At 43.3% G+C, this 22,751-nt stretch overlaps 1 protein-coding gene and 1 long non-coding RNA gene across 2 annotated transcripts in view; both read left to right on the top strand.

The window, feature by feature from the left end:
• LOC133138865 (myelin-associated glycoprotein-like) overlaps window positions 1-20,462 on the top strand; it is a 43,699-nt gene extending 23,237 nt beyond the window's left edge. Inside the window, exons 5-8 of the mRNA XM_061258021.1 lie at window positions 16,162-16,452; window positions 17,201-17,297; window positions 18,404-18,455; window positions 20,127-20,462. Of these exons, the coding sequence (XP_061114005.1) occupies window positions 16,162-16,452; window positions 17,201-17,297; window positions 18,404-18,455; window positions 20,127-20,462 (776 nt within the window). The remainder of the gene's footprint in view (window positions 1-16,161; window positions 16,453-17,200; window positions 17,298-18,403; window positions 18,456-20,126) is intronic.
• On the top strand, window positions 11,997-14,687 carry LOC133128690 (uncharacterized). The gene is made up of 3 exons (XR_009708779.1): window positions 11,997-12,195; window positions 14,031-14,080; window positions 14,600-14,687. It is a non-coding gene; the product is annotated as an uncharacterized LOC133128690 (long non-coding RNA).
• Window positions 20,463-22,751: the final 2,289 nt, after the last annotated feature.

The following is a 22,751-nucleotide window of genomic DNA, read 5'->3' on the forward strand; positions in this document are numbered from 1 at the left end:
GGCCAGAGATGAACACTGTAGGAACTGGACAGAATCTCACCTTCAATGTGACTGAGTCCACTGGCAGTAAAAAATACTACTGTGAAGCACAGAATGAACAAGGCAAGGAGAACTCGACAACTGTGCAGCTGGGAGTTAATTGTAGGTTTGCCATTGTGTCAATTATATGTTCATTTCAATGTTTTGTGAAATATATATTTTTATACTTTCGCTTATTATAATGTTATTATTACAGAAATATTTACAGGAACACTGACATCTGTATATATTTGACAGTGGTACAATTTCTGTTCTGTTTGAAATGAAACAATGAATAGACTGCAGACTGTCACCTCTAATTTGAGGCTACAGGCACATTGCACATCCTTGTAGGACATACCTCAATTTCATCCATAGCCTCCCTACTTCATAGTACCAAAAGTAATTGGACAGTTGGATTCTGATTAGTCAGCTGAATTCAATCACTTTTCTTGTGCAGGTACAAGAATGTTTTCAGCATCTAGTCTTGATTCAAGGCTTTATTGCCTTTGGAGTCTATTATTGGTGTTTGTCAACATGGGGACTAGAATTGTGACAATGACAGTTAAGGAAGCCATTCTAAGGCTGAGAAATAAAAAAGCAGTCAGAGACATAGGACAAACAGTATGTTTTCTAAAATAAACTGTTCAGAACATCTTTAAGAAAAAAGAGAGCACTGGATAGCTCAGGGGCTGGTAGGCCAAGGAAGACCTTAACAGTTGATGACCGAACAGTTCTCACCATAATGAAGAAAAACTCTCAAACACTTTTCTGACAGATCAGAAACACTCTTCGGTAGGCAGGTGTGGATGTGTCAGTGACAACTGTCCACAGAAGACTTCACTTCACAGAAGACTTTGCCTTTTAAAAGACAAATATTTTTTTCTTCCAGATCCTCCGAAGAAGACCTCAGTGTCAGTCAGTCCCTCTGGTTCAGTGTTAGAGGGCAGCTCAGTGACTCTGACCTGCATCAGTAAAGCCAGCCCGCCAGTGCAGAACTACACCTGGTATAGAGTGAATGGGACAGAGATCAACACTGTAGGAACTGGACAGAATCTCACCTTCAATGTGATTGAGTCCAGTGACAGTGAACAGTACTACTGTGAAGCACAGAATGAACATGGCAAGGAGAACTCGACAACTGTACTGCTGAATGTGATATGTAGGTTCAGTGTTTGATAATTATATCATATTCATTTTTTACAGTATAGAACTGTATTGTTACTAACTGTGGCACCCTGTGTTCAGACATGCCTCAGATCTCTGGCTCTGGGAGCTGCAGCAGAACTGCAGCAGAGATCAGCTGCTCCTGTGCGAGCCGTGGGAATCCCTCTCCCAGCATGGAGTGGCGTGTGTCTGGACTGCGGGTCACTAACTCTACTGACAGAGTCATCAGGGAGGAGCAGCTGGGGAACACAGGCCTGAGGAGCTCCCTCACCATGCGCCACTCACAGGGAGACATGGCCACTCTCCTCTGCCTCAGTACCAACGCTCTCGGCACCTCCAGCCTCCAGCTCCACGCCCCGTCTCCACAGCAACACTCAGGTAACTGGACACATTCCTTAACACACAGTGAGTTCATATCTTGACTTGGCTCTGTAGTCCACAGTTTCAAATTTGTGATGAAAGTACATATAAACAGAAAACCATATAAATAAAAGTACATAAATGTCCTATTATAAAGTTGAAGTAGAGATGAGGTAGAGGGGTCGCAGGAACACCAGTGGGTGGCACTGTCAGGCAAGGGGACAGGCTTGGTGCTACAGCTGAATCAGCAGTGGCTGGAGGGAGTTGTACGGCTGGTCTTGGGCTGGAGCTCCGGGCCATGAGGGGCTGCGCAGGAAAAGTTGGGCGAGCGCTCCAGGCAGGTGCCCATAATGGGGAGAAGAGGACATTGACCAATTACCTGGACCCCCTAACAATCACAGCAGGAGAGAGAGAGGTGCCTGCGTGTGATACGTTAGAAGGATACAACACGGTTATTTGCTACTTAAACATAGACGTAACATGATTGAAGTCCGACATGTCTTTTATCAAAATCCATTGAAACTATTAAAAAGTAACCAGGGATTTTGGACTTGACCTGGCTACAGTCACAATTTTGACAGTTCAAACTGCCACCAACTGCCATGTATGAGCGCTGGAAGTAAACCAGTAAAAGCTATTGTTGCGTCACCATTTTCGAGCTCCATGAATGTAAACAATGGAATGGTCAGTGAAATCTGCCTTTTTTTTGGTGCTGTCGGGATTCAGCATTTAACATTGATGGAATGCTGGTAAAATGAGCGCTTAAAAGCCACAAAAACAGTCATTTCATCACATTAAAATTCCACTTAAGCAGAATTATTGTCCACAACACGTAAAGTTTACGGTTAAACTGAGATTTTAATCATAATATTCATGTTGATTTCCGAAAAAAATGTTTTTGGTTGTCTTCCCTAACAGTAGTACCACTCTGCCTTCTGCTCTCTACTGGTCCGGGCTGAACAAGAATCTCCACAATAGGGCCAATGCATTCACCTTTGTTGTCTGACTCCATTTTAATAAATCCAGGCCTTTGATCTTCTTCTAAAAATGGTCCAAATCCAAATTTTGTCAATTTGGATTTTGAAGCATTGCTCTCCAGGTGGTGGGTGCTGGTCAAGAGACAGATGGCTTCACGTGGGCCGGTTTCCACAGTTCTCCCTAGGTTCCTGGATGGTTACCAAGTCCTAGGTTTACTGTTGTGGAAATTAGACCATTGCACCAGTCACACTGAAACAAGCAAAACAATACAAACATGAATATACCCAAAACCTGCTTTGTCATGGAACATCCCATGCTTAATTCATTCCAGTGACTGAAACCTGAGAGTATTGAGACAGAGTGATTCATGTGCCCTAACAAGGTGCAGAGAAGGGACTATGGCCCACTGGAATAGAATGGTGTGTTGTTGCGGGAGGTTGTAAACTTTTATGGCACCACCACCAGAGGAACGCCGCTTCACCTGCTCACTGGCAGTGTGTAGCAGTGCAACTAATAAAGGGTATTCAAACCAGTCCGCCTTACGAAGTGGTTCGATGACTGAAAGTTTAAGAGCCTGTGGTATGTGTCCAGATGCTAAAGAAGCATTCACAATATGTTGGAGTAGTGCTCCAATCACTGGTAGTAGCTCCTTCAAAAGCTTTGTTGGGATAGGGTCTAGAAGACAAGGAGAAGATTTTGAAGAATTAACTATGGTATTAAACTCAATGAGCTCTATTGGAGTAAAAGAGTTTGGATAAGCCATTGGTCCTTCCGAGGATTCTGCATCTATGTGTTGAGTGGATGGAAGGAAAGACCCTATAGGAGGGGTGGCAGAGGAACTTTGAATCTTGTCCCTGATTTTTATAATTTTGTCATCAAAGAAATTAATGCTTTTAAATTAATTGCTTTTAAACCATATTGAGACACAGGGATCAACATGATTCTTAGTCAGTCTGGCAACAGTTTTAAACAGGTGCCTAGGATTGTTTCTATTTTCATCAATTAAGGGAGAGAAATATGTTGAACGTGCTGTGGAGAGGGTGTGTTTACACAGGATTTCTAGGCATGACTGCTATATTTGCTATTTCTGTGTCATAAGTTAAGACCAGATCGAGAGTATGGTTATGGGAATGTGTGGACTGATGTATATGTTGATCAAAGCCAATAGATTCAATGATAGACAGGAATGCTGGTCTGAGATGATCACCTTCACTATCCATGTGAATATTAAAATCCCCTGCAAATACTACTTTATCTGAATTAACAACCAGTCTGAAAAGGAAATCTGCAAACTCAAGTAAGAAACCACTGTATGGGCCTGGTGGCCTGTATACAATCACAAGGACAAACTGACTGCTCTTTTGTCAGGATGTGCAAAACTGAGAGCAAAAAATCGAAGCCAGATTTCAAAGTAGCATGGAGATTGGAATTATATACAGCAGCAACACCTCCTCCACGACCCTCAGACGGGGAACATGAGTATAACTGTAACCAGGAGGGGTGGATTCATTTACGGCAATATATTCATCAGTTTTAAGCCAAGTTTCAGTTAAACATAGGATTTCACTTTGCTGATTGGTAATTAATTAATTTGCAAGAGTTGCTTTAGGAGCTGGTGATCTGATATTAATCAATCCAATCAATCTCAGTTTGGTTAGCCACATTATAAGTAGAATGACAGGGTCTGATTTTCTTTAGATTAGCCATACAAATCCTTCATTGGCTTTTTAGCAAAGCTTAATTTAGGTCGGGGTACAGACACTATCTCAATAGTATGAAACCTGGACAGCAGTTCTTGGGAACAAGCAGAAATCTGTGTAAGACAAAAGGTCTGCTGCCTGGCCTTGGCTCTGGTGGGTCAAGAAATTGAATTTCTGACATTATAAAATACATTTCTAGAGAGAAGAGCAGCACCCTCTCACAAGGGGTGTAAACCATCTCTTCTCAAAAGACCAGGCCTCCTCCCAAAGGTATTCCAATTGCCGTTTTGCTGGGCACTGAACAGACAACCGGTGATTTTGTGATGTTAATCTGCTGTAGACCGAGAGTGTCTAATCACCACGCCGATAGTATGTTTTTCAACTCCTGTTTGATGAATCTTCTGAAGAGGGTGCAACAAGATTACCTCATCAAAAGATTCCGGCAGACTCCAGCAGACTCTGGGGCCAGCCAGAGATGCAGGAGGGAGCATGTGACTTATGTCCCTGTCACGTCATAATTTATGGGAAAAAATCTGTTTCCATCAGCCTCTGTCTGACTGGGCAGTCTAATACGCTTCTGTGGTTGAGCTCCCCCCAATCCCCAACACGCCCAGGGGAGTCCTAGTTGGAATTACATTAGATTGATTGAATTTGGGTGAACAGGGTGCAAAGTGCATACCCATAACCAGGGATAAGTATGCTGAAAGGAAGTACAATTTCAACTGCTAACAGTACAACAAAGATAAGGACTAGGGCCTATTTGATCATCAGATTAAAAAGAATATATATATGTATATATATATATATATATAATACTGCACCACGCAAATATATGAACAGTGCAACTTTCATGACAAATAAATAAATAAATACTTCTTGATCAGTTTTGGTTGTTGTGTGTGTGTAAAGTGTAATTCCTTCCGTTTTCATGAAAACAATGTGACATTGTTGTGGGGAAGCTGTTGCTAACCAGACATTACGAACTGGGCAGGCAAATAGATGTTCAGACCTTTGGTCTTGTGCAGTTATTTCTCATTTTCTCTATAAATATTGGTCCAATTCACACCAAATCCAAGTGTTTTGGTGTCTGGGATAGTCAATAAGCAACTATAATCATAAACCATATTTCTTGGGAGAAAAACTACCATTGAACGGATGTTAAATTCTGGTGGAAGCAGCCACTTCCCTGTGTGCTATTCAGAACACGGTGAGTTTACGTTATGGGTAGCACCATCTTGAAGGAATGTTTTGACCAGGGTTGCTAGAGTGGGCAGAGCTAAGGAATTGTGAATTACCATTTACGTCATTTTCATCACCACTTCATTTGCAAAGATACAGCTGATGCACCAGCAAAGAAGAATGTGGAGGACCAACAGGAAATGCGACCGGATTTCATATTTTTTAACATTTTTTTATATTTTCTCATTGTGGTGGGTGGATTTATAGCCAAACGATAGACCAGTATTTCCATCCATCCATCCACTATCTTAACCCGCTTATCCTGAACAGGGTCACAGGGGGGCTGGAGCCTATCCCAGCATACATTGGGCGAAAGGCAGGAATACACCCTGGACAGGTCGCCAGTCCATCACAGGGCACAACTCACACACTCATACCTATGGGCAATTTAGACTCTCCAATCAGCCTAACCTGCATGTCTTTGGACTGTGGGAGGAAACCGGAGTACCCAGAGGAAACCCACGCAGACATGGGGAGAACATGCAAACTCCGCACAGAGAGGCCCCGGCCGACGGGGATTCGAACCCAGGACCTCCTTGCTGTGAGGCGGCAGTGCTACCCACTGCACCATCCGTGCCGCCTAGACCAGTATTTGAGGATTTCAAATCTGCGCTTAGCTCATTTTTGACCGAAATCGAACCTGACGCAGTTTCTTCAGTATTCTGTAAAAGAGAGAACTACACGATGACACACCCTTTCTCATGATGTGATGCTCTGTCTTGCTTAATTTCCTTATTTCCTTGAAGTAAGACAGAGGCGCGGGACGTGACAGCAATTGTCACATTTGAATGAATATTATGACCATCCATTGCGATGTGCGTTTCTCATTGTGGTGATCCCCAAAATGGTAGGGGAAAGGGATGATAGCCTAAAACTCCTCCTACCTGGGATACTTCGAGGATAGGGACCCTCAGAACTACTACAGTAGTGTGGAGTGACAGTAGATTTTTCCCCTGTTTTGTGAATTGTGATTATTGTTAATAAATGTGAGCAATGTTTATGTCCTGTTTGTTTCTCTTGTGTGTTTCTAACTGAAATGCCCTTTGCTCAGGTTTGAACATTACCTCACTGTTGATTGGTGCAGCTGCTGGTGTTGGTGCCATGATGGTTATATTCCTCATCATGAAGGCCATTCAAAAGCAGGGCGGGTGTGTACGCAGGTTTTCATTGTCACCAATTACACTGTCCAAATGTACTTCTGATTTGAAGGGGCAGGTAGTTTGAAGCAGAGATAATTACAGGGATATGTTGGCTGTGATGCTTCCTTACCCCCAAAATTGAACTGAGAAGCTCCTCCAATCACACTTTGTTGGTAACAACCAGCATTACAAGAAAATGAAAGAGAGATAGTTTAAAGCTGATCTCAATGGTGATTATACTGAAAGCTGGGCCTGTGATGTATTTTGGCAGTGATGTTGTGTGTTATTCCCAGGAAAAAGACGGACAGCCAGTGTTGTGAAAGGAAGGAAGCTGAAGGGGTGAGGATGAGCCTACTGTTTCACAGTTATGCGCACATGAACAAACACGCACAGCTAACCTTAAAGGTACAACAGGTAATATCGGACTTCTAACGGTCTAGAGGATTAGCAGCAACAAAAACCTTCAAACCACCCTTCTCTGTAAACGCACTGACGCTGAAACACCACTGGCTGTGGTAAGTAAAACCAATTTTCAGCCAATGAATTATTGTACAGTCATGCAATGTTTTGGTACATATTGCCGGCCTGTCAACTGTATATTTTCTTGTTTTAACACAAAAATCTTAACTATTGTACCTTTAACTTTTTAATCATAATGAAAAAAACATGCATGGCATGAAAAACAATGGAAACTATCATCACGCACACATGCACATACCCTCACACGCACACACACATGAACATTCAGGCACCTGAACATGCACACACCATTAGGGGAATCGTCGAAATGCCCCAGATAGGAGCAGTTGAGAAATGAACAGTTTTAAAAGAAACAGCGCTCGCTTTGCAGAGTCCTCCCCCAGCAGAAGAAGACCCAGTCTACGCCAACCACTCCATGGCAACCACCCAACCCAGGGACCTACAGCTGGGAGGGACAGACCCACAGCCCCTGGCAGAGGACCGAAACAAGGCAGAGCTGGAAACCATGCATTACTCCTCGATAAAGCACTCCCCCCGCTCCGTGGAGACACAGGGCCAGGATGCCCGTGAAGGAGCCGCAGGTCAAGGTGACGATGTGGTCTATTCACAGGTGGTGCTGGAGAAGAAAACCGAGAAAGGGTAAGCAGAGGAAGGGGGAGGCGCACTGGGGGGGTAGCCCAACCCCTTTTTTTCACCTGGAGGAGCGGCCATTCTTCTTGGCAAAATTGGAGGGCAAAGCAGAATGCAATAATCCACCACGGTCCTTCATCAATCTTACTCCCTCATGGATTCATCATTATTACATTACATTACATTACAGGCATTTGGCAGATACTCTTATCCAGAGCGGCATACAGTTGATTAGACTAAGCAGGAGACAATCCTCCCCAGAGCAATGCTGGGTTAAGGGCCTTGCTCAAAGGCCCAACGGCTGTGTGGATCTTATTGTGGCTACACTGGGATTAGAACCACTGACCTGGCGTGTCCCAGTCATTTACCTTAACCACTACGCTACAGGCTGCCCCGTCGTCAGTCCCCAATGCATTGCATTGAATGCATTGAAATGCTTTGAAACATATCGGACTAACAAGAATTTACATTATTTCTGACTTGAAGAACCCAGCAGCAAGCAGCAGGTCGTGATGATGTAGGAGCCACTTAACCACAGCAACACTTCCCGTCATCATTAAAAAACACAGATTCCAGAACCATACGACCGCTACAGAGACTAGTTGCAGCTCCAATTCCAACCTCAGAATCTCTTCATTTGGAACTTCTAAATGCGCAGTCTCTCAATAAAGAATTCCTCTTGCTGCATGACTATATGATGGACTACGATAATGGGCTTAGTATTATGTGTCTAACTGAAACCTGGCATCAGCCTGGGGTCTACTCAGCCCTTTATGAGGCATGCTCCCCGGGCTACAAGTACACTGACAAAGGCTGTCGCTCCAAACGTGGCGGTGGTCTTGCTATCTCGCACCAAGCTGAACTGCCAGAAATATATAATCTTTTGACTGTTAAATGCAACACCCTCTCCCTTCCCATCAGTATTTTTCTTATCTACTGTAAGAACCCCCCAAATACACCAAAAGGCGGAAGTATCTGAGAGGTAAAGGAAACACCTGACCAATGCTACTGGAACAGGGTTCATTTAATTTTGTTCTCATTTATCTGACTCCAAAAGATAAATTAAACTGATCCTCTGTTCTAACAGTTCAACAAAAGGAACTGCCAATGTCCGTCAATAGTGATCGCTCTCTATTTGTATAGACGCGGACGTGCCTGTGGCCTGTATAGCCTACAATAATACACTTAGTATGTATCTTGTGACGGCACTGGTGAATAGGCGAGTGACTATGGGGTGCAGGTATCCTAGGTTGTCTATGTCTGTAAGGACTCTAAACTTCTGAGTGTGCAGTGGAGCGAGTCAAGAGGATGCAGGTTCAAATTAATACAATTTAATCGACAATGTGCATTGCAGAAATATAATTATGTGGAAAGGTGCAATATGAATGGCTATACGTGAATGGTACGCAGGAGGTCGTATTATAGAGTCTCCTCAAACTATTCCACGTTTCCATCTATATACCCTGGGTTTACAGGAAAAACAGCAAATCATCAAATAAAGAGTCACAAGATGGTGGTAACAACAATGGCCCTGCTCTGTATGTCCAACAAATCTGGTTAACCTTTATAGCACAGCTGGATGCTGACTCACAGGTAACTTGCATTACCTGTGGTTTATTCCTTCAAGATCTTTATTCAGCAACCAATGTACCACACCACCAATGCCACCAAACTATTTCCCACAACACAAGCAATCTAAAGACACTAAACACTGTACATAGAAAACCCATGATCTATACAGTACTATTTCACCTCAACAGTTCTGGGAGTGTTCCACTGAATTGCTCAGAGGCAGCACAATGATGGGAGCAATAGTTCGGTATTGACAAGCACTGTCTTTTTATCAAACCTTGCTGACCCTGTGTCAACATGGTCAACACAGTGTTTCCTTTTGGGGGTCTGCAGAGAGGCACACTTATGTAAAAAGCCCTAGACTACCAACCCCCTAGATCCAACTCATCCCTCACTCCTGAAATAACCCATCTTCTCACATCACTCTGCTCTACCTCAACCAATATTTCAGTCCTCTGTGATTTCAATATTCAAGTTGACTCCCCCTCAAGCCATTGTGTGGCAGAGTTTCAAAACCTGCTTGAATTCCCCCCCCCCAACCTTCTCATCAGCAGTTGAATTAGTTGAGTTTTACAACAAATCTCTGAGTGATATATTCAACCTCCATGCACCAATCAGAACCCGGTGGGTTGGCCTTTCCCGCTCTGCTCCCTGGTTCACTCCTGAATTGAGAAGAATTAAATCTCCTGGACGCATTCTTGAGCATTGTTACAGTTACCAGGCTCTCTGTCCAGAAACTGGCTTATCGTGAGCACCAAAGGACTTCTCCCAAAGCCCTGAAGGAGCCTCATTCAACGTTTTACTCCAACCTCTCCACTGACTCCCCATCTCACACCGGATCAGATTCAAAAACCTTCTCCTCTGTCAGGTCTGTGCCCCTCTTCCTATTGTTTTTTCCTTTCTCTGCTTTAACTCCAGTCCTTGATTTACCTATCCTTCCATTATACGTATACGCATTTCCTTCCTGTCTTGTTCCAGCTGTTTCTTGTTGTTTTTCATTCTCTCTTCCCCAGCATCCACACCTGTTAATTGTTTAGTTCATTTGTTCTTATATTTAAGCCTGCCTGTTTTGTTCTTTGGTTGCTTGTTTGTCAGTTCTGTTTTCCTTTTGCCAAGTTCTAGCCTCTATTTTCTGTCCTGTTTACCTGTGTGCATTCTGCTCTGCTCAGCTCTGCTATAGGGTGTCCTGTAGCATAGTGGGTAAGTTCCATGACTGGGACCCGCAAGGTCAGTGGTGTGATCCCTGCTGTAGCCACAATAAGATCCACACTGCTGTTGGGCCCTTGAGCAAGGCCATTAACCCTGAATTGCTCCAGGGGAGGATTGTCTCCGGCTTAGTCTAATCAACTGTACGTCGCTCTGGATAAGAGCGTCTGCCGAATGGAATGGAATGGAATGGAATGCTCTGTTTTGTTTTTGGTTTCCTTAATGTCGACCCCTGCCTGGCTCTTTGGATTCTGTATTTTTTTGGATTGTGGATTTCTGTACCTCTGCCTTGTTTGGACTAACTACCCGTTTTTTTGACCTTGCCTGTTTTCTGGAATTTGTCTCGTTCTGCCTGTATTTAATAAAGCCTGCCGTATTCTCCTTATCCCTTAGTCTGTGATTGGTTCCTCTTTCCCTTGCATTCCTGACTCTCCTCACTGTTGTACGTGTATGTGCCTAAACAACAAAGCAGCCAATTATCTTTCAGAACTGCTCACTCAACAGCATTCCTATCCAGTCTTTGACTTTTCACCCTCAAGACCGAACACTGCTCAATGGGGGATCGGGCCTACTTTCAGCTGATCCCCATCAAATTATGGTTAAAATTTTATGTCACATCATATCACGACATCATATTTTATGTCACGCTTTGGGATTACAACAGTGGTATGCAGAACAGCATCTGTGAAGACATAATAAATCAAACATCTAAGTAGATAGGCTACAGCAGCAGAAGACCAATAAGTAAAAACCACATCACTTTATGATGTGACCTGTACCATCAACCTCATTATCATTGTATCCTTCAAACCCAAAGTGCTAGAGTACAAAAACGAAATAACAAAAATTTGTCCCCGTCCAATGAGTTATGGTGCTCACTGAATGTAATTTCAATTGCAGAATTTATTGTTTACCTTTTCTGCAGTTGATACTACTGTTAATGGTATGTGTTCACATACAGTATATAGATGTATTGAGTCTCATGGGCTATTGCACACATTTAGCTCATTTCATATGTTTTTCTTTGGAAGTTGTTGCTTCAGTTTACTCTGAGAAAAAGTAATACACATGCAACCTACTTTGTCCAGAATTATCTACACAATGACCAGAAATTCTGAAATGTGTATGGTGCCAGAAGGCTTGAATACAGTCACTGTTGCATGTTACAGTAGATTTGAAACCTTGTTTTTGATGCTTCTCAATTTTATGTCTACACTGGGGTGATGGAAGGAAGTATTAAGCCATTAACCACTGTACATGATGGGGTAGATTTGAAAGTTTGCCTTCCTGTTTTAGACAAGTGTTTCTCAGCCCTGGTCCTGGGTATACCCACTCTGTGTAAAAATAATTTGTTTATTGAAATGCAACTGCATGGACATCATTTGTTGTGTTGTGAAGGAAATGTTACTGTTCTTCAAAGCAACATTTGTAAGACACATGATCTATTTTGGCGTATTAATATTATCGCAATGTGAAAATGAGAAAAATGTTTCATTTCAGTAGTTGTTTCAGAGAAGGGTGGGTAGGTTACATCTAGCCACACATTTCTCTGGAAGTTATTTAAAGATTACAGGCTCACATTCTGGGCATATTTCACAAAAAGCCACACATGAGCAGTTCCCCTTTTGTGTGAGTTTGGACTGGTGCTCTGCAGGCTGAGGGTCAGTGTGCAGTGGAGAGAGACTGGATGTTCTTCTGTCCGACACGTAAGTACACTTCCACCTGAGTAACGCTTGGCGCAGTTAAACTACAGATTCTCTTCAGGCTGCTGATCTTATTGAAGTATACTTAAACAAACTGGAGATCTTGATTAATCCTGTCTATAATAGAAGCATTTTAGGTACATTTTTGTCAGGATTTATTGTGATTTTCTTTTTTTCATCTATCAATTACTACTGAATCCACGAATAAAGTGTTTGCAAAGCATTAAACGTCAAATGAAATGTTACAAATACCACCCTGCTCTACTTTATTGTGTGGCTTAAACAGCAGTTAAGTTTGTTGATTGTTCAGTTCAATGTGTAATAGATGTTAGGTCTATTTATCTTTCGTAAATATTACTGTTCCTACAAAAGTCATACTAATGAAGAAAATCATAAATCTTATCATGCCTACCGTATAGCATCTGTATTACTCTCATCAACAGTGAGTTCTGCCTAAAATAATTAAATTAATGGATCCATTAGCATCCTGTGCTTAATTTTGCACACAATGTGTACAGTTCTCTGACTATCCAGAGAGCACAGCTACATTGGACCAGCATAGGTGCCCGGTCACGCTCTGTTGGTTGGAGATAGTCACGACTGTATTTAGTGTAGGGGGTGATTTTCCCATTGGAAAGATGTCATACCTATCATCGCTCTCCTATGGAGTCATATTTGTGTCTAAACTATCAAGCATTTCTGATTGAGCGCAAATAAATGAATTTTGTTCAGAAAGTTTCATGAGTAAATATTTTTGTTTAAAACCATTTTGAAACAGTATGGTAAGATATTTGATAAGAAGATAAATATCTCTGGACCATCCTCAACAAGCTTTATCTCTAAAATAAGGCCAGCAGCATCAGCGCTTCCTTTAAATTAAACTTCTTTATTGAACAACATTCTTTGCTGTTGCATGTAGGTAAGTGTATTTTGGTTTTGTTCTCTCTTACCACAAATAGTTGAATGATTAAACTAAGAGTGAATTTTTTTAACAGTTTTGTATGAATCATAATCCTGCACCAAGCAAAATACCCAGCAGTCATGAGTCACACCTGTCCTGAACTCTGACCTCTGCTTTCATTCTGTATCATTCTATACTGTGACAGGCTTTGGTTTGGACGGTCAGATTTTGTTGCACTGTTAAAATGAATGAAGTCAATGAAGGTGGTGATACGATAACATTTTCTTGCAGCTGTGTTTGGGCTAGAGAGTGATATTTGTCCTGCCTGGGAGAACAAGGCCATTCTATTGGATGTGTTTTCAGTATAGGATACATGGACAGACCACTGGAAGAGCTGCTGTCGTTACAATGAAATACACGCGTGTTCTGAGAAACTCAGAGTCGTGCGGACAGTTCCAGGGTCGAACGTGTAAGGGCTGAACGGTGCTGTTTATTTCGTGAGGTCATGTGTTCCTTTCTTTGGCTCTTTCAGGACACCCGGAAACACATAACAGTGCATTTCACGTGGATTCATTGATCTCTCAGACAGATTTATCTTTAGGAAATTCACAGACCTGATTTGAGTTTGTTCCAAGGGTGTTTGGCTGTAGGCCACGCAGGAAAGAAGCCAGTTTCCAATGTTTGGATATAAATGTATCGACTAAACCCTTCTGCAGTCCCTTGGCCATCAAATATGTAACATATTGAGCCTTATATAGTGTATTAACATATTAAGCTTCATACAATGTATTAACACATTGTGGTTTGTGCCAGTTTATCAGACGGGCCCTCCCAACATACAAATAATACACAGACATTTTCTAAATAGTCCTTGATTTTAATTGTTCTCCAGAGGGTGTTGGTGCTGTGTTCTAACGTCAGTTCCTCTACTCCCCAGAGACATGAATGAAGTGGTGTGGCTCATTCTCATTGGCTGCCTGCTGCAAGGTGAGTCCTGAAAGAGGAGGAGTCTAACTCTATCCTTGAGATGAATGTTGATCCAAAGGGATTACTGTAAATAATTACAGTATAAAAACGTGAATTCAGGAATTGTATATATACAAACTGGTGTAGATAATGGGTGTGGTTGATACTAATTATTATTCCATATTTCAGTCTGCAAGGTTTTTGTTTTAATATGAATAAAAATATTGACACTGAAATTTTGTATTAAGTGTTGTTTGGTTTGTAAAGATGCCGTTGTGCGTGTAAAAGCTGCCCCAAATTTCCTTACACCTCATGTATTCACAGAGCTGTGTTGTGTGTGTGCTGTAGGATCACTAGTGTAATATTGTGACAGAGCTGTGTTGTGTGTGTGCTGTAGGATCACTAGTGTAATATTGTGACAGAGATGTGTTGTCTGTGTGCTGTAGGATCACTAGTCTAAAATTGTGACAGAGCTGTGTTGTGTGTGTGCTGTAGGATCACTTGTGTAATATTGTGACAGAGCTGTGTTGTGTGTTGTAGGAGCCCTGGGCAGAGAGTGGGCAGTCTGGATGCCTCAGAGTATAAAAGCTCTGCGTGGATCCTGTGTGCTGATTCCCTGCGGATTTGATACCGCGTCTGATTTTGAAAATAAACTGCCACAGGCTAAAATACAATGGCTTAGAGACAAGGATAATGCTGTAGTGTTTGATTCTAAAAGCCAATCTGAATCTCTTCTGAAAGGAACGTTCACTGGAGACCTGCCTCGCAAGACCTGCACTACACTCCTAGAGAACGTTCCAAAAAGTGGCCGTGATAAATATTACTTAAGATTAGATAAACCCATCGGATGGTCTTATAGAGGAACATTTCTTGAACTTGATATCACAGGTAGTGCCCTTTCTGGTCAATGACACATTTTTGTTTGTTTCATTAGTAGTAATGTACATAGTAATGTAATGTGAGAGTGTGTATAGTTAAGCGGCCATTCTTCAAAATATACCGTAAATATCTCATACATGAATGTATAGCATTGCAGAACGTATGAGGGTATGAACTAGTACAGAAAACATTTGACAACCTGGGCTGCGACCTGTTTATTTGCAGAAAGAATTGTACTTCATGTTGGTGTCAAATTGTCTTATTCACTTTTTATGCTTTAATTTGTGTGTATTCATCCAACACTGTTCATGTGGTAATCAGTGAGTTCTGTTTGACTCTAATCCTGAGACAGACAGTAACCCATCCTCATGTCTCCATGTCTCCTAGACTCTCCACCCAAACCCAAGTTAACCACAGAGAAGGTGGAGGTGATGGAGGGGACCTCTATGAGTTTGAGCTGCTCTGTTGCAGCCCCCTGTCCCAAACTCCCCCCGAATCTGACATGGACCCCCAGGCTGAGTGAGAGTGTGGATCAACTGCAAGAGAATGAGGATAAAACCACATCTGTGTCTTCTGTTCTGACCTTCACTGCTTCCCACCTCCACCATGGGCAGAAGATCACCTGCAGGGCACTTTACCCACTGCAACAAGGAGGCAATCAGACATCTGAGGCCAGTCTGATTCTCAGAGTTCTATGTAAGAGAGGTGGAATGCAGAGTATTATTATTTTGATTTAGTAAATCAAGAAATATTAAATAATAATAATCATAGTAATCAATAATGAAATTGTAATTTGTTTCAAGCTTTTCCCAAGGTCAGTACTCTGTACATAATTAACAACAATGATAATTAAATAATGTCAATAGATACAATTATATAACACTTCAGTGTCAGTCAGTCCCTCTGGTTCAGTATTAGAGGGCAGCTCAGTGACTCTGACCTGCAGCAGTAAAGCCAGCCCACCAGTGCAGAACAACACCTGGTATAGAGTGAATGGGACAGAGATGAACACTGTAGGAACTGGACAGAATCTCACCTTCAATGTGACTGAGTCCAGTGACAGTGAACAGTACTACTGTGAAGCACAGAATGAACATGGCAAGGAGAACTCGACAACTGTACTGCTGAATGTGATATGTAGGTTCAGTGTTTGATAATTATATCATATTCATTTAATACAGTATAGAACTGTGGTGTTACTAACTGTGGCACCCTGTGTTCAGACATGCCTCAGATCTCTGGCTCTGGGAGCTGCAGCAGAACTGCAGCAGAGATCAGCTGCTCCTGTGAGAGCCGTGGGAATCCCTCTCCCAGCATGGAGTGGCATGTGTCTGGACTGCGGGTCACTAACTCTACTGACAGAGTCATCAGGGAGGAGCAGCTGGGGAACACAGGCCTGAGGAGCTCCCTCACCATGCGCCACTCACAGGGAGACACGGCTGCTCTCCTCTGCCTCAGTACCAACGCTCTCGGCACCTCCAGCCTCCAGCTCCATGTCCCATCTCCACACTCAGGTATATGGACACAATTCTCTTCTTAATCATGTTATCCATCATCTTTATATTGACCATTTGCATCATATTTTAAAAGCAAAGAAATTATACCTACTTTCTGCGTATCTGATCATTCTCCTGTTGCATACGCATGATTAAAACGTGCAAGTAGCAGGTCTTTAATTAATTGATAAAATATCTGATAAACTTCAGTTGGGATTCCATCCAGAACTGGTCTTTAACGAGGGTGGAACAAGTTAATTGCAGAATGGAGCTCCTCTTCTGTAATAGGCCCTTCACACAGGCTTTTTTGTACAGTGGAAAGTCTAATTTGTTTTGTTGGAAAAAATGGTTAAAAAGACACATCGCGAGACAGGTGTAAATTGAAATGAAAATATATAATTGGCTTCTTCTCTTGAGCTTGAAGTAAATATTTCCAGACTATTTGTAATCTCATTATAATGATTTCATTATACTTTTTTGGATGAATTTCTATCATGAAGATTAAAAAAAAAGCTTTGAACATTTTTCTCCCTCCTTAATCCATTTAGCTTGAAGCCACTTCCTCTGCTAACTATTGCCCATCCTGAAGAACACATGACACTTACTTACCTGTAGATTTCGACATCATGACCCAGTGTAGCACGCCCATATGTGATCTAAAATAAAATCATTTCCAGCCTGTTTCTTCCCTCTGATTGGGTGAATAAATGCATATGGATTTGTCAAGTGTGTTTCTCAATATCGAATTGAAATGTCCTTTGTCCAGGTGTCAGCGTTCCCTCACTGCTGATTGGTGCAGCTGCTGGTGTTGCTGCCATGGTGATAGTGTGCCTCATCGTGAAGGCCATTCAAAAGCTGGCCAGGTGTGTATTCTGCTTTTCATTGTTACCAATTCCTCTGGCCAAATTGACATTGAGGGGGTGGGTAAAGCTGTCTCCTTACTCCCTGAATAAATTAATGAAATAAATATAGTGTGTTGGTAACAGGCAACAGAACAACACCAACTGAGATTGGTGGATTTTTTCCAGCTATTTTTTTACCATCCCTTCTGGCTGAGCTGAGGAAGGGATACTGCAAATCACTCCTTCTTAGCAGGTTTTGATTTGCTGATGTGGTACTGAAATATCTCCCCACTACTGGGGAATATTCTCGCTGCCGACTGTAGTATGCTAGTTTGCAAGTTGATGTATTCTTCAAGGGTTCCGATTGTATCTGTGTGGTCACGCTAGGACTCGGAACTGTACTGACCTCTGGGGACCTCATCACACGTCCCTGTGTTCGATCTGCACTTTGTTGTACATCGCTCTGGATAAATGTCTATAAACTAATGTAATGTCATTAAATATTAATGAAAGTTCAAATGTAAACACAGTAAAGGGTAAACAATCCAATCAGGAATAAATGCATAAAATGTCAGTTGGTTCTCCTTGATGATTATAACGGGAGCATGCCTATGTTCCCTCAGCCCTCTGTCCCCTCAGCCCTCAATGCTCCCTCACATCAGTCCCTCCACCCAGCGTGTAGTGGTGAGAGAGAGGTGGGTGAACTCTGTCGAGTGCAGAGATTATCCCCCTTGTTTCCACTCATTGATTAATACAGTTGATGTAAAAATAGGTCATCACAATTTTCTCAAATTGACACAACATAAAGACCGTGTACACCGGTGTTAATTTTGTTGACAATAATTAATTTTGTTCCGTTATAGTTTCCGTCAACAAAATTTTTTTCACTGACGAAAATTAGAGAACTAAATAAAAATGAATTCATGATGACACTTTTGGCAATTAATAAAAATAATAGGACATAAAAAATCCAAAACATGAAATACGACAATACCTGGGTCATGAGCTGGCCTTAGGGTACTTTTGGAAGGGCCCCCTTGACGCTGAGGGAACATAGGCCAGACCCCATTATAATGATAGCAGGGCGTGTGGTTTATATCGGTAGTGATGTTGTGTGTTATTCCCAGGAAAAAAAGGGACAGCCAGTGTTGTGAAAGTGGGTGGAAGGACACAGAAGAGGTGAGTCTGAGCCCTGTGTTTCACAGTTACATTACATTACATTAATGGCATCTGGCAGACACCTCTTCTCCAGAGCGACGTACTGTTGATCGAACCACCGATCTTACGGGTCCCATTCATTTACCTTCACCACTATGCTATTGGCCGTTCACACACACACACACACACACACACACACACTCTTATGCCAAAACAGAGTTTAGCCAGTGAGGAAAAAATATGTCTGCCTTAAAAGGTGGGAATGTATATTTCATACTCAGTATATCGTAATAAGGCAAATAACATACATATTTGGTACAGGTAGCAGTTGAAATTGTACTTCCCTCTAGGGTCTTTCAGCGAACTTATCCCTGGTTATGGATATGCACTTTGTTGTACGTCCCTCTGGATAAGAGTGTCTGCAAAATCCCAGTAATGTAATGTAAAAATAAGGTATGTAATCACACCATGTTTTCTGAACACTGAATTAGCTCACCGTGTTCAGAATAGTGCAACTTTCATGAAAAATATTGAAATAAATATGTCCAGATTGGCTTTGGTTTTTGTGTGTTTTTTAAAGCATAATTCCTTCCGTTTTCATTAAAACTTTGTACGAGTCACATACGCAATCTATTTCAGCATAGTGCTCCCTTGTGACAGTGTTGTGAGGAAACTGTTGCAAACGAGAGACTACGAACTGGGCAGGCTAGTAAGGTGGTGTTCGCACCAACTTGAGCTAACACAGTCTTCCAAACACAGGGACGTTGTGCAGTTATTTGTCATTTTCTCTATAATTGCATTACATTACATTACATAACAGGTATTTAGCAGATGCTCTTATCCAGAGCGACGTACAACGAAGTGCAGATCGAACACAGGGACAAGTGTGAAGAGGACCCTAGAGGAAAGTTCCGATTTTGGTCCAAGTGGTCCAATTCACATCAGTCAAAGTGTTTCAATGTCTGAGATAGTCAATAAGCAGGCATAATCATAAACCACATTCCTCAGGAGGAAAAACTACCATTCGAAGCGGCCACTTCCCTGTGTTCTGTTCAGAACACGGTAAGTTTACGTTACTAGAATGACAAGAACAATTGCAACAACTTTAGATAAACAGGTCCTGATGGTACATACAAAAGAGTACTCAAAGAGGAAGAGCTAATTGTCTATAAACCACGTCAGTTCTTTTTTTATACTGGAAGATAATGTAATGCTAATGTAGAAGAAGACGTACCATGCTGATCCAGGTAACTACAGGCCAGTCGGTTTAACATTCGGTGAGCACTTTATTAGGTATTACTATTAGACTTGTGAGCCACTACATCTGGTCTCAGTTTCCATCTCCAGGGTTCTGGTAGTCTGGGGCGGCCTGTAGCGTAGTGTTTAAAGTAAATGACTGGGTCACGCAGGGTTGGTGGTTCTCTTCCCGGTGTAGCCACAATAAGATCCCTTGAGCAAGGCCCTTAACCCTGCATTGCTCCAGGGGAGGATTGTCTCCTGCTTAATCAAATCAACTGTACGTCGCTCTGGATAAGAGTGTCTGCCAAATGCCAGTAATGTAATGTAATGGTAGTCATCAGCCGTCACAGTGTATTCCTGGTGCTTGTTTTTAACCTACGATATGGAGTGTACACACATGTACAGACACATACCGACACACACCAGAATTGCATAAACACACTTGTTTTGCAGAGTTCTCCCCAATCAGAAGAAGAACCAGTCTACTCCAACCACTCCATGGCAACCACCCAACCCAGGGACCCACAGCTGGGAGGGACAGACCCACAGCCCCTGGCAGAGGACCGAAACAAGGCAGAGCTGGAAACCATGCATTACGCCTCGATAAAGCACTCCCCCCGCTCCGTGGAGACACAGGGCCAGGATGCCCGTGAAGGAGCCGCAGGTCACGGTGACGATGTGGTCTATTCACAGGTGGCCCGGAAGAAGAAAACCAAGAAGGGAAAGCAACAGGATGGGGAGGGACTGGGAGAGGGGCAGGGGGAAAGGGAGGGGCAGTGGGAGGGCTAGGGAGTGGATTCGGGGGAGAGGTTAGCGGGTGGGGTAGGGGTATGGGGTGGGGCAGCGGGGGAGATGGGGGGATGAAGAGAGGGTGGGACAGGGGCAGCAGTAAGGTAAGGGAGGTGGGGACAGAGGGAGGGGCAGGGGGCAGGGACAGGGTGAGGGGAAGTGTGGAGGGGCAGGGGTAGGGGATAGGGTGTGAGAAGGGGGAGGGACAGGGCACCCCGTATTGTGCCTAGAGGTGTGGTTGCTTGTAGGGCCCCACTTCAGATGCATCCAAAATGGAGTTGATGAAGTTGGGGCCTGAAGGATGCGTAGGATCTGAAGAAGGAAACGGAGTGGAATCTCAGCATGCGAGTACTCCAGCATGGTCTTTAATGATGACGCTGAACCTTATGAACCTCGGAGATTGTTAGCAGGGGAGAGGACACTGGCGTTGACTGTCCGCCGCTTCTCCGCCTGAGCTAGATCTAACTTATCTATAGTTGATTTTACGGACTTTTTTTTAAAGATTATTAGTTGTTTTTAAGCGTCGTCGAGCTTTTTGTCCGTCTAAACCCGCCGTTTCAGTCATCCATATTCGGATCACCTGCACTCCTGGTTTACTTCAACGTCCACCACGCTCCAGCTCATGTCTCGACCAGCGCTGTTGTGAGGTATTTCCCTGGGCAGTGTTTCAGCTGTCCCCGGTGCGGGTTGGCCTCGTTGCCTGGGACCGCTACCTCCACAGTAGCCAGCCCTTCGCTAGCGGCACTGGATAGCCTGGCTGGCTAACGGGTAACCCAACAATGCTGAAATATTTCACCTCTCAGCTGCTGGAATTTAACAACTGCACGACCCCCTCGTGCATTTCAGTTATCAAACAACTTGGACTTCTACGCCGACTTCGTTACACGCATAGAAGCTCCCGTCAAAAGTTTGTCTACTGCACGCTCTGTCGCACCTCGTACACGTCATCAGAACATCGTCGCACCTGGATTTAGTAGCAGCACTGGAAACATAGTGAGGCTGCCTCACTCCAGGCTGCACAGAAAACGTAGAGTGGATTTCACACTGCACAGGCTGCACAGAAAAAGAGGAGTGGATTTCACAGTTCTTCGCCCCATACAGAGATTCATTACTCCTTCTACCGTCAAAATGGAATTATTGAACATTCAATCCCTCAACCTCAAATCCACTTTCATTCATGACCACATACTGGACAAAGGGTTGGACCTCATGTGCCTCACGGAGACGTGGCAACAGCCAGGGGTCTATACCACTTTAAATAAAGCTTGTCCCCCCGGTTACAAATACATTGAAAAATCCCGTAGCACTGGCCGCGGTGGTGGCCTGGCCGTATTCCACCGTTTCGATCTGGAGTTGTCCCCCCTCTCTCTGCCTAACCACTCGTCATTCGAATACCTAGCATTTAAATGTAAACCCCCCTCCCCCACGACAATTCTGCTCATCTACCGCCCACCCAAACCAAACTCTGCCTTTATCCCAGAAATGCATGACCTTCTCACAACCCTCTGTACAACATCTGCCAATATCATTATTCTCGGAGATATAAACATTCATGTTGACACCCCCTCCTGCCACTGTGCATCTGCCTTTCTACAATTACTGGACTGCCTAAACCTCACTCAACATGTCAACGTCCCAACACACAACAGGGGGCACACATTAGATCTGGTCATCACTGACTCTGCCCCCATCAGCAGTCTCCTTGTGTACGACCTGGGTGTGTCTGATCACAGGGTCATTGCACTGGAGCTGCCATTTCCACCCCCTCACACCAAGCCCAAGCGCCAAATCTCTTTCAGGAACATCAAAAACATTAACACAGACGCCTTAATTTTGGACCACCAGCACCTCTCCTCTGCAAATTTTTCATCAGCCAGCGATTCAGTGGCTTTTTACAATAATACCCTGACCAGTCTCGTGGACCTCCACGCCCCAGTCAAAACAAGAACGGTTACTTTCTCACGCTCAGCTCCTTGGTTCACCCGCGAGCTGCGAAAAATGAAGGCAACTGGGCGTGTCCTTGAGCGACGCCTCAAGGCCACGGGCCTCACCGTCCACAAAATGGCCTACAAAGATCATCAAAAGGCCTATTCGAAATCCCTCAGAGACGCACAGTCACAGTTTTATTCCAACTTAATTAACAATAGCCCTGGCAACTCCAAGCAGCTATTTTCCACGATAAACCAACTACTCAAACCGCAACTTCCCACACACACAGACATCACAGAGGAACAGTGCAATAACTTCATTACCTTTTTCAGAAACAAAGTCGACACCATCCGGTCCCAT

The sequence above is a fragment of the Conger conger genome, chromosome 1 (genome assembly GCF_963514075.1).
Source record: "Conger conger chromosome 1, fConCon1.1, whole genome shotgun sequence".
In the NCBI taxonomy this organism is placed as follows: Eukaryota; Metazoa; Chordata; class Actinopteri; order Anguilliformes; family Congridae; genus Conger; species Conger conger.